A 13,375-nucleotide genomic window follows, 5' to 3' on the forward strand; every position below is an offset into this window, starting at 1 on the left:
TATTATACGATTGGCGTTGTCTGGACTGGTGTTATTACTGATCATCATCCTTATACTCTGGGAAGTGATAACAGGAAGTCAGGAGGCCCAGAAACTACGACAACGTGTGGGAAAGCCCCGAAACTCCCTCTGATACAAAACGCTGATCCCATATGAGGGTCCCCAACCTGTATGTACAGCCGCAACATTCTCCTCATCTAATCTTATATCTGCTTGCCGGAAGCTTCATGGAGGGTCCATCACTCACATGTGGTGGTTGTGCCCAATCATTCCGCCATATTGGTCTCCAGTCATGTCTATTTATAATCTCTGGCTACACTTTGCCGCTCGATCCCGGGATATGTCTCTCTTGTTTCTCTTCTTCTCCATATAAGAACTATGGGAATAGTATTATCAACATGAAATACAACTAAAAATAAAGTCTTTAGACAACATTTTTGTCCTTTTGTATCTAATAATGAAAAACTGAGCAAGTGACCCAACGCTATGGAGAGTGCCACTGAGTGCTGCCATGTTACCAGAGAGTGCCACGTGTTGTAAAAGAGTGTTGCCATATTTGTGATCTGAACCTGGAAGCTCTTTCTGCTGCAACCCAATCAGCGGTGGTCGGAGAATTCATATTGCAATAGTTTCCCACCCCATGCAAGATTTAAATACTTATTTTTGCCCCGGGTACTATACTTACCTCACCCCTCACTCCATCATCAGCCGGTGTTCTTCCCTCTTCAGTACTCCATGTTGTGGATGGGGCCTCATTCCCTCGTTGTCCCGACTTATAGTTGAGGACTGCTGGTCCTGCGTTGTACATGATGATGTCAGAGTGCGCCCCATAGAGGGGTGAAGAGAAGCAGCTTTGGGGGACGTGTTGTACGGTTGGGAGGAAGTCTGAGGGAGCGAGGAACAAGGTCAGTGTGACCCTTCAGTACGGGGGAGACCCATCACAATGGAATTCATATTTCACCGGAGTTCAGCTTTAAATAAAGTACCTGAGTATTTCCTGTGTATTATTTTTAGTTATATTGTTCTTCATCTGATCTGTTAGTCGGTGCAATGAACACGAACTCTACAGATGTTCCGGAAAGCCAAAAACTTCTATAAGTCTTTCTACACCGTCTCATACCAAACCACAAGAGACGACAACCATGACCCCGTCCACAGCTCTGATAGTTCTCCTCTGTAAGTATATGCTGTGACACCGAGAGATCCCTACACATTCCTCATAGATGTATATATATACTGAACGGCTCTTCTCTTAGAACTTATACTTTGCTTTGCATAGAGTGAAGTTTGTATTTCAGACGTGTCATCATTTCCTTGTCTTATTTTACAGCCACAGTCCTGGGACACGCAGGTGAGTCTTTATTATACATCTGCCAATCAATCAATCAATCAATCAATCACTATTGTAAAATGATAGAAATAGCGGAATCATAGAGGGAATTCCGGCAGTTACAGATCCCGATTCATCTCATCTGCACTGAGAATACTGCAGACCATTGTGTGGAAAGTTTTAGTGATTGGGGTGTAAAGCCGCCAGAATTGTAGTGACGTTGCTGGGTGACATCATTGTCCTTATAAGGAAATGTTATACTAGAGGAAAGCTCCTTATATGGAAATATTATATATCCTTATTGGATTGTCTGACCTCCAAGGGGCCGGAGACTCTTCTCCCATAGTGTGGGGGCTTCCTATTAGTGGGGGGTCCTCCACTCTGCATTATAGGGAACGGGTAAGCAGTCCTCTAGGACTACAATTTCCAGGTTCAATATTATATCAATTGGATCCTCTATTCCTCCAGCATGGAGGATTTTCTATTACTCGCTCATCTCTAATGAGCTGGAATGAATTTAGCTGAACAAATCCAGTGGAATGTGACTTTCATCTATTCACTATGTTGCCCATTTAGTCTGAAAGTTCACTTGGCCTTTAAACATGAGATCCTTGTATTGTATCTGATATTATTCTCTCCTATAACATTCTACATTTTATCGCTGGAAATGAACATGGCATAAGTTCGAATTCTTCTTTCACCCTCTTCAGGAGCGGCAGTGAGCCCGGTGGTGACCTTCACCCCAAACTGGAAGAAGATCTTCACAGGAGAGTCTATAACAATGACGTGTGATGTTGGGTCTACTGGAGGAGGAGATCTTGCCTTCACCTGGTACAAAGATGGTAAATGGCTCCATACAGGACGAACCTTCACCATTCCATCTGCATTAACTGAGCATAGCGGGGACTACATCTGCTGGGACGATACAGAAAGAAGTGACACCGCCAGACTGGATGTTGTTGGTGGTCAGTTCATTATATCACATTGATAATGTTCCATCTGAATGTCTTCTTCTCCCATTCCAGACAAAATGCAAGAAATCTAATATCAGGGAATTCACAGATGTTTCTTCTTAAAGGAGCCAAAGCTTGACTCTGATTGGTTAATTAGTCCGCATTTATCCTCACCCATCTGAGCTCTGCTGTACAGGGACTACAAGAGGCTGATACCAGGCCGAGCGCCAGTACTTACTCTGCTTGCCTTTGAAATAAAATAACTGTAATTATCTATTACGCCATAGAAAGCTGGGAGTACTCTGTGTCTTTTATATCTGCCTGGAGTTCAGGATTAGGAGTGTGACACCATCTTCAGAACCTGCAATCATTGCTCTGCACTGCAATGGGTCTTAAACTTTAAGACAGAGGAACCCTGTAAAAAAGATGTCGGTTACTTACCTGTCAGGTGGGTGGTATTCCAATCTTCACTCCAGGTGCTGCTGCGCTCTGTATCACTGAGCCGGTCACAGAGAGATGTTTGTGATCTCTCCGCTGGCTCAGTGACTGAAAACATGGCACCTGCTGTTACGGTATTATTGCGGTGCACTGAGGGTGATAAGGGGTTGCCCAGGCACACCCAGCACACCCTGCGCTCACGCTAGACTTGCCACCTGTCCAGGATTCACCCTGGACAGGTGGCAGCTGAAACCCAGACACAAGATGTCAGGCAGACAGGGGCAACCAAAATTAAGAAAGGGGTTACTGGCCCACCACTGAAAATAGTCTTGACTGTGATATTTACATATGAATGGGTGGTGCTGCCGTGACTCATTCTCCCCCCAAAATTTCCGTGTGTTGCTAGAGTGTTCGGGTTTTGCTGAAAGAAAAGGTGGCAACCCCAGCGCACGCCTATGTCTCCTCATGGGACGTCTCTCTGTGTTTCAGGCTTGGTGGCCATGCGGGCTCCTCTCTATGTACATGAAGGAGATGATCTGACTCTGAGGTGTCACCATCGTTCCGGCTACATTGCACAATATACAACATTCTACAAGGACGATTCTGTCATTCAAGGCCGGGGAGAGAAATCTGAATTACATGTAGGAATTGTAAACACGAGGGACGCCGGAAGATACAAATGTAAAAAGGAAATCCCTCTGCCTACAAAAAATATGAGACGTGAAACTTTCCAAGATGAAGATGTTATCTACGTACAAAGTAAGTCCGGGGCAGATCACATCTCTAAGCTTTATTATAGATAAAGGGGTTTATTTAGCAATGAATAGTTCTCCTGCAGCCCCCATTTTGTTAGGGGGGGATGTCCCTGAATTCTGATTGGCTGACATGGGCTCCGCACTTTGCTCTTAGTGACGTCTGATGATTTATTTCATAATCCAGGTAATATGTAAAGTGCAGGACCCATAGACATGGCTGGGCTCTGGAGAATTCTCTTCATCTAACCGACATCGAGGACGGAGTACACAGCGATATCTCAGTGTTTGCTGACGATACCAAAATTGGGAGGGTAATAGAAACAGACCAAGATAGTGTAACATTGCAGGAGGACCTGGATAGAATAGGGGGAGGGGCAACTATGTGGCAGATGAGGTTTAATGTCGATAAATGCAAAGTAATGCACTTTGGGAGTAAAATATGCAAATGGGTTATACAATCATGGGTATGCCGCTAGGGAAGTCGGAAATGGAGAAAGATTTGGGGGTCACTGTAGACCACAAACTGAACAATAGATTACAGTGCCAGGCTGCTGTAAGCAAAGCTAGCAGAGTCCTGTCCTGCATCAAGAAGGGGATGTATTGCAGGGATAGGTCTATAATTTTGCCACTTTACACATCAATGGTTCGTCCCCACCTGGAGTATGCGGTGCAGTTTTGGGCGCCGATACACAGAAAGGATGTCCTGAAGCTGGAGGGAGTCCAGCGGAGGGCGGCCAAACTCATCAAGGAGATGGAGGACCAGAACTATGAGACACGGCTACTAAATTTAAACATGTTTACGTTGGAAGTAAGGAGATTAAGGGGGGGCATGATTTTCATGTACAAAATGTTCCATAGTCATGGCGACATTAGCAACAAACTCTTTAAGATTAAATCCGTAACAAAGACTAGAGGCCACCACCTAAAACTGGTAGAAAAAAAATTCAAACACAAGGGGCGAAGGGGGTTCTTCTCAGTCCGCACGGTTAGGGTCTGGAACTCGCTGCCTCAAGCAGTGATTTCCGCGAATAGTCTGGAATCATTCAAGAAGCTTTTTGACGACTTCCTGAGAGACCGTAATATACAGGGGTACAGGTACTCTTAAGAATGAGAAAACTCAGGGACCTATACACACACACACACACACACACACACACACACACACACACACAATAGGTTGGACTTGATGGACTTATGTCTTTATTCAACCTCAAATACTATGATATGGAGTTCAGTCCGCTCAGGTGAAGGACTCTGGGAAATATTCATGTGAAGTGACAACCAACAGTGTACAAAAGAGGAGTCAGGAGATAACGATCCAGATAAATGGTGAGTCAATCACGGGACCGTCTGAGGGATGGAGGAGAGTTATATAAACCCAAATCAGAAGACTCGGGTGTCTGAGGGTCAACATTCCATAATCATTCCCCGAGCCGTCCTCTAACTCCAAACAAAGTCATGACTTCCAGTGTTCTGCTAACTGAGAACATATTCCTTATTCTAAAACACTTCACCATCTACTACATAGACCCTTCATTCCATAATAATGTTGTTAATGTCTCCTCTCCAGCAATAGTATATACATAAGTGGGGTAGTTAGCAGAGTAGTAGCAGAGATCAGAGAGTGAAAATCCACTGCTGGCCCTTGCAGGATGGACCGGGCCACAACTGGCAACATGTAGCCACGTGCTTATCCAATGTCCTCCTCTGGGGTGACGTTGATGTTCTTCTACCTTAGTAGGTTATCCGGTGTAGGTGGACATTCTGTGAGAGAGTATTCCCTCCTGTGGGCACAAGTCTTACATGGACCCAACAGAAATAGTTTACCTATTACTGTATTCATCAAGTATGGATTAGGAATGAACTCCATAACATGTTAAGGGATGCCCAGTCAGGTGGGTGGGCCGATGTCATTGGCACTATATAGCCATGTGGCCATATAAGGTCAATGACATCACTGCATCCCATCCCTTATATGCAGATGGGGAACTCCTATTGGGTGGCAGCAGAAGGAACTTGTCTCATACAGAATGACAGATGGTGACACATGTGGATGTCCTTGAATTGATGGTATTCTACTACTGTATATGTTCTTGATGATGCCGGACAGTGTTAATATTTTGTGTCAATGAACTCGGTGGCCTTGTGTCTTTTTTCAACCTGAAAGAAACAAAAGACAAAGAGCGCCTCCATCGCGTAAAAACGTTTTAATGAAATGGGTTTAAAACAAGTGAAACCATACTCACAAAAGTAGAATTTCTACAGGCATAAATGGATAAAATCGTTAAAAGCTTAGCCCACCGGCTACTCTTCCTCCCTGAGGTTAACGTTTCCGAGGCCACGCCTCCTTTGTCAGGTTCTGGCGCTCTTTGTCTTTTGTTTCTTTCAGAGTTGAGGCTCCCGTATAGCCTATCTGAGAGCTTGCCCCATCTGCGGTTTTGCTTGAGATCATTGCAGACATTCTCCGGTTTTGGATACAAGCCGTTGGCGCTTTTGTTATATACTGTTTGCTTTTTTCAACCTGACTAACTATGTAACAATGTCGCCCATGTTTCTTTGCTTTTCCTTAAAGTTATGCTTCAGCATCGGCTCCAAAAAAGCTTTCCAATAGGTTTTCCAGCCTCACAGAAGAATGTATTTGTATTTGTTGCTCTGATTTATCTGGAAAAGAATATCATATATGTTCCTCCCTGAATCTCCTTCTCTGCAGAGCTGTTTGTGAATCCAACAATCATCGGAATCCAATATCCGGAGGTAGAAGGAGATCACATGACCCTGACATGTGACACGAGTCTCAGTCCGCTCAGACCGGGGACAGAACTCCAATTTGCTTTCTACAGAGATGGACGGAAGGTTCAGGAATTCGGTTCCTCCAATCAGTATGGAGTCCAGTCCGCTCAGCTGGAGGATTCTGGGAATTATTCCTGTGACGTGACACCATCGGATGGCAAAGTTAGGAAAAGTAGTCACTTCCTCCTGATTGTGATAAAAGGTGAATATGATTTATTCCTGAACAGATCACAATGATACCGCCAGCCTCAGGATACAAGGCGTCCTGTGCAGAGTTATAGACGTCACCCAACCCGTACAATTCTGTCCTGCAGATGCTGGGGAAGCTTCTAGAGATTTATAGGGATGAGCAGCAGAATTTTATGAAATGTCTAGTTGAATCCAAAACTGATATTGTCTTCTTTCCAAAGTTTTGGGATATTTTGGGCAAAACCAATTGATAATAATTAGAGAAAAATTTTACCAAAATGTATACAGAATATAAATACTCATTCAAAAAGCTTTTATTATTTTCAGAGCTGTTTTCCACCCCGGTGCTGAATATAAGGACTACTGAAGTCTTAGAAGATGACACCATGACCATGACATGTGACACGAGTCTCAGTCCGCTCAGACCGGGGACACAACTTCAATTTGCTTTCTACAGAGATGGACGGAATGTTCAGGAATTCGGTTCCTCCAATCAGTATGGAGTCCAGTCCGCTCAGCTGAAGGATTCTGGGAATTATTCCTGTGACGTGAGATCTTCAGCCAACATTTCTAAGACGAGTGAAGATGTCTCTGTCCAGATAAGAGGTCAATTTTACTCCCTCAGTTATAAATAAGTTGAAGCGTTTCTAATTTCAGAAACTTTTCTTATGTTGTAGAATAGCGGAGGATTAAAACCTCTGTCACTGTTTTTTGCCTTCTGTGTCTCAATAAGTAGATTTCCCTTTACTTCCTCTGCTGTAGACTCTACAGGAAGTGATAGGAAGGATATCCTCAATGTGAGAGAAATTCCCTCCCCCCTGGCCACTTGGGCACCTGGTGCCGTCAGATGAGAGGAAGGGAAGTAAGTCACATGGTTCCCATACCTGGAAGCACCGAGTATCTTTCCTCACTCCAGGAGGGGAATGAATCAGCAGAGCGTGAAGGAAAGCTTGAGAAAAGTATAGGCTTATGGTGAACCCTGACATGGAACTTCACCACACCCGCCGGCAATCACAGGGTCAGTCACATGGCAGCCCAACCACTCTACATCATGTGAAGAACGAGAGCGCCACAAGGAAACCATTAGTCCAGTACAGATTTATTCATCTTATCAAATGATAAGAGCCAACACATTTCCGGGGATCTCCGCCATCCAAGGAACTTACTGCAATCAGCTCTGGAGGTCCAGTCCTTGGTGTGCGGGGTGAATTCAAAGCTCCCGAAAAGCAATCTGTAAGATATGACAAGTAGGGATGAGCAAAACGGAGGGAATTCCCCCAAATGTTCAGCCAAAATTGGAAGCTTTTTTTTTGTAGACATTTTCCATTTGCCGAAATGCATTGAAATCACTGAGGAGGGGGAAATGAAGGTGTTTGTTTGGTGGGGTCACATTGAAGTGAACCTGTCCCCAGACTATGCACATTAATGTATCATCACATCCTGAACAAGCAGTAAATGTACTTCTACAGCAAGGTCTCATTCACTTCTGTAGCTGTAGACATTGTGGAGAAACTCATCTTCAAATTTCACACTGAAATCACATCTCCTCTCGTCTTATATTCTGTGGAGAGCTGAACCTTAGCAGCCTCCCAGACCTCTCCTGTAACCCACACCGGGTATTTCTATGCTGCTAGAAACAGACTGGAAATGACTTCATAGTCTCAGTTGTGATCTTTGAGGATGAATGACGTCACAGTACCAGCAGCTGCAGAGGTGAGTGTTGGTTTGATTTAAAGCTCTTTTACTGCTTGTGAAGAATCTGTCCATAGTCCGGGCACAGGGTCACTTTAAGGACAAGGGGAGTCCAACATTCATAGAACGGAGGAATCAGCTGAACATTATATACATTTAATTGTACAATTTTCTTCCAGATTACACAACAATGAATGTGGTGCGTCTGATGTTCTCCTTCTTAGTGTTTTCCCTGACATGTGGATTCCTCATCCATAACGTGAAGACTAATAAAGATCACGACCAATTGGAGGTGGAGCCTGAAGAACTTTCTTTGCATGAGAGGAAGTGATCTGTGATCCCTCCACCATTCTATTTTACTCTCACAAATTAAAGTCCAACTCCGAGTACAAATACATTACCGGGGTCACCACATTTCTTGGCCTCAAAAGTAACCCCCGTCATGCTGGCTTTCTTCTATATCAGCCCGTTTATATCCCGGGATTAGTACACATTACACTGTAGTCGCTGACTACATGACTATCACATGACTATCGACCGTATCCCCCTGATGGCTGCCCTGGACTCTCCGCCATTCACACAATACACAGCCCCGGGCTCCATTTCCCGAATGGCCTTCAGGACACAACATTGGGTCTCTAGTCATGTCACGGATATTTATAATCTCTGGCTACACATTGCCGCTCGATCCCGGGATATGTCTCTCTTGTTTCTCTTCTTCTCCATATAAGAACTATGGGAATAGTCGGCTTCCTCATTCATTAATCATGGCAGGACGTAGCATAGCCTTACACTGGGAGCCATCCAGGGCTCCATCTACTATTTCCTGGCTTAGGATGATTGGTTGGACTTTGCTAATGGAGGAATTGGGGGGGATGGGGAGGAATATCTCCAGAGGACATCATTGTGGATTCATGGAAAGAGTGTAAGATGTCCTCAGAGTACAAGCAGAGTATAGGAACCCCTTTCCAGGTATTATGTGTGGGACAAATCACTCGTCCTTCCAGATAGGAATAGTGTATTAGAAGTATCTCCCTTAGATATGGAGGACTGATGTCCCGGGGACAGAGGAGGACTGCGCTTTGTGTTTCTCTTTCCTCTTCTCCTCTAGGTGAGGGAGATGTGATGACGGAGAAATACAATTGTTACATTCTAATAGTTACTTTGTGTTTAGTATAAAAAGTCTTCTTAGAGAAACGGAAGATTGAGATCCAGATATTGCTTGGAATCCGACTGGAGGGGGAAATGGAATTCTCATATCAATTGTGATTTAGTTTTAGTTGGCTTGTTTTTTTTTTGTAATTTTGTTACAATGTATCTTTTTATATTTTGTATAATATCAATATAAACTAATAAATAAAACAAGTTGTGTTGCAGTGATGAAGTGGTTGTATATTATATGAGGTTGCAGTGATTATACCCGATGTATATACAGTAACCCAATACTGAACCCTACGGACTATGTGTTCATGTGCGTGTAAAGGCGTCCCAATACTTTTGGTAACATAGTGTATATGACTCTCTGGCCCCCACTTGGGAGATCTCTCCGTACATCCTCTCCACTAGAAGGGAGTCCCACAGATCAGGAAGTCAGAGGAAATCTCCCCTATATGGGACCCATCCAGCAATAAAACCATTGTCCAGTATAGTGAGGAAAGGTGACAACCAATCAGGATTGTATTGCTGTCCACGAGGGAAACAGGGAAATCTCCATAACGTGGACACTCTTCATCGCTTCATCCGAAGACAAATGACATATTACACCCGATGTATATACAGTATACCGGGGGGGGATATAATAAAGACAAATAGGCTGTAGAAGTTCTGCTGACCTCCATCCTCCAATCACGTGGAAGCTAAAATCCTGTTTTCTTTGTGTTTTCCTTGCATGTGATTGGATATTCTCTGCACAGTGAGTTGTCACCGCAGTCACTAAGCGATGTGAATGTTCCCGGCACAGTGATCAGTGTGTTTGCTGTCAGTAAATCTCCCCCATAGTGGGCAGCTTTGTGTACAGCTCGGAGGAGCAGAGGCTGCAAGAAGAGAAACCGACAGCCATTTCCTGAGGACACGAGACACTCTGACCTATAGACATGTAGCAGTCGGGTGTTAGGGGGATGTGGTCTGCGCTATATATATCAACATCAAATACAACTAAAAATAAAGTCTTTAGATAACATTTGTGTCCTTTTGTATCTAATAATGAAAAACTGAGCAAGTGACCCAACGCTATGGAGAGTGCCACTGAGTGCTGCCATGTTACCAGAGAGTGCCACGTGTTATAAAAGAGTGTTGGTGGTCCAAACCTGAACTCCTCTGAACATGGAAGGAAGCTTCTTCTGTGTCCGCCCAATGAACTTCAGTCTGGAATTCTCTGCCCACACCGGCATGTAAGCAAAGGGGCGGGGTGCTGTGACATCACTGACCTTATATGGCCACAGGGGTATATTTGATCAATGGCATTGGCTTAATAATGGCTTGTGGCCATGAACTGTAAAGTCAATGATGTTAGCACAAGTATCCCTCCCCTTTGTTTTTGTGCAGCTGTGGGGCGGGGAATGACCCAGCCCTTAGCTGATTGGGCGGGCGGGCGGCCCATAGCACTTTCATGTTCGGAGTTGCTCAGGTAGCTCATGTTTGGTTCTCTACTTGTAGGAGGCCAGAACAGAAACTACTGCCACCAATCTATCCCTGATATTCCATACACCTGGAAGTGTGGACTACATACAGTGGCTGGGAAGCAGTGAAGCGGTTGGTGTTCCAACACAAGAGCCACCAGACAGGTAAGTATATTGACTCTTCCTTTACATGTATAGTACTGTATACATGAGATCCTGTGCGGAGTGTCACTTTAAGAATGGTTCCACAAATTTCAGAGGTTCGGGGATCTCAATGATCCTTCAAAACTCCAAATGCACCAACATTATCCCAGCAAGCTGACTGGCTCTGGTGAGGCGGCTCCCAACCCCCTAACATCCCTCTTGGTGGGTATCCAGAAGAAGATTGGAGTGTAGATGTATATTGAAGTTGGACCAACCGATCACATGATGAATCTACAATCCAAAAGGAGAATTCACACCACATTGAAGGAGAGGTTCCTCTGGTCTCAGTCTTTTGAGTTCTTTTTAGTCCCCACATTATTGTTTCTAGTCCCGATGAAGGTGGAGAGATATTGTCCCCGAAACTCCATGGCTGGTTTGCCTTTGTGATTGAATATATAAAGACTCTTTGGACTTTTTTCACCTATTTGGTCTGGTGCCCATTCACTATGTGTCCACACCTTAAGCATGGAGGCCATTTATCAACATTTGATGGAACAAGAATATAAATGACCTCAAACAGGTCATATCATGGAAGATCTGTACCCCTGAGTATAGGTGTATTAGGGGGTGTCCAGATCTATTGTTCAGGGGCCAACACACTCTGATGTTCCCTTTAATTATAATTAGAAGGTACGTAGGTGAGCAGTATACAATCCACCTTCATGTTGTTGGGTGTGCTTGATGGTAAATACATTTGACCCATGTATGTTGTCTATAATACTATGCTTACTTCACCTCTCTCCAATTCTCCACGGTGTCCTCACCTACAATGATGGACTGCTGGTCCTGTATTGTACACGATGATGGCAGAGTGCGCCCCATGGAGGGGTGAAGAGAAGCAGCTTTGGGGGACATGTTGTGCGGTTGGGAGGAAGTCTGAGGGAGCGAGGAACAAGGTCAGTGTAACTGTATCTTCCTCCTACCCCCTTTGACAAAAATTATCATTTGACCCTTCAGGACGGAGGAGACCCATCACAATGGACATTTCTTCTTGAGTTCAGCTTTAAATAAATAAAAAAAACTTCAACTTTTCATCAGATTATTTCCTGTGTTTTACATATCAGGTCACCTGATCTGTTTGTGGGCGCAAATAATATGAACCCTTCAGACGTCGTGGAAAACCACAAACTTTGTTAAGTCTTTCTACACCAGCTCATATCAAACCATAAGAGACGACAGCCATGACCCCGTCCACAGCTCTGATAGTCCTCCTCTGTAAGTATCTGCCGTGATCACTGTCTATATTTCATTATCTGTCTGCCAATCTGTCTACCGAGCCCAACTCCGGGCGCAGCTACCCATGCAGACCCCCCCATACTACAAGGGGGTAAATGCTCATTAGGTCTAGGGGTAGAGGGATGACGGGTAATACTTACTGGTTACTTATTCAGTACAAAATGTTTCTTTTCTCTTTTTATCACAGTTACAAATAGTAGAAGGTTTTCCTTGCAGTGGCCGGTGTGATAGTTTGGGGAATATAGCCCAATGGTAAGCGCTAAGTGACCACTCCTGAAGCCGACTTTGGCATAAAAGGAAAGTCTTTATTCTTTCAAAAGGTCAACAGTCCATGAACTTCACAAAACAACTCGCTTTTCTTCAGCATAAATGAAGCATAACAGTTCATTGGACTCTCATCAACACATCATGTTTTGGTCTCACCGACATCTGACTGTCCCATACACTCCCCGTGTGATAGTCTCAGGACTATCCCTGGAAATACAGTCCTCAGCAGCTTTCCTCAGCTCCAAGCATTTTAGTATTCACCCCTCGTGGGTCACTGTCTCTCTCTGTCTCTCCGACAAGTATTCCCGGGGTCACCAACCCTTCCTGGCTGTGTCACCTGTGCTCCCACACACAGCGGAGTCTGCCTGAGACCGTGTGCCTCCTGCACACCCACAACTCTCTCCCCTGAGCACTGGGCTGGCTTCCTAATAAAGTTGCTCTCAGCCACCTGATCAGCCCAACCTGGCCATTGGCAACACCTGGCCCCAGGACTGGAGGTCCCATCCCACTATAGTCCGGAAAGCCTGGATGGAACTGAACAGCCAGTTCCTCCTCTCCTGAGGTATTCACATTGTGGAACCTCTCAGACCCTCTAACTGAGTGTTCTTGGGGGTAATGTTGCCATACTACCCGTGGCATTGCCACACCCTTCTGCACCGGTCATTGGATCTCATATATTTGTCTGTCACATAAAACAACACCTGAGTTCCTGGATCTGCTCCTCTATGGGCTCTATTATGGGGTCCCGCTCTCTCTGTTGAATGTCTAATATATTATAGGGAAGTGTAGCATGAGGAGTGAGACGTCAAGGTGGGAACAGAGCCAAAAACTTATATTTAAAGAGTACCCGAATATGACCTGTTACCAGCTTCCTGAAACCTCTTCTGCAGCAGAGATCGGGAG

General features: G+C 44.6%; 1 protein-coding gene across 1 annotated transcript; it reads left to right on the top strand.

The window, feature by feature from the left end:
• The first annotated feature begins 1,142 nt into the window (after positions 1 to 1,142).
• LOC108803351 (Fc receptor-like protein 5) lies at positions 1,143 to 8,030 on the top strand. Its single transcript, XM_018575199.1, has 9 exons — positions 1,143 to 1,176; positions 1,331 to 1,351; positions 2,041 to 2,295; positions 3,211 to 3,480; positions 4,707 to 4,805; positions 6,187 to 6,468; positions 6,783 to 7,061; positions 7,772 to 7,835; positions 7,925 to 8,030. Exons 1-9 carry the CDS (start codon positions 1,143 to 1,145, stop codon positions 8,028 to 8,030), a joined length of 1,410 nt encoding a protein of 469 aa, XP_018430701.1.
• The last annotated feature ends 5,345 nt before the right edge of the window (positions 8,031 to 13,375 follow it).

This window comes from Nanorana parkeri, unplaced genomic scaffold (assembly GCF_000935625.1).
Source record: "Nanorana parkeri isolate BGI_ZX_2015 unplaced genomic scaffold, ASM93562v1 scaffold3626, whole genome shotgun sequence".
Lineage (NCBI taxonomy): Eukaryota > Metazoa > Chordata > Amphibia > Anura > Dicroglossidae > Nanorana > Nanorana parkeri.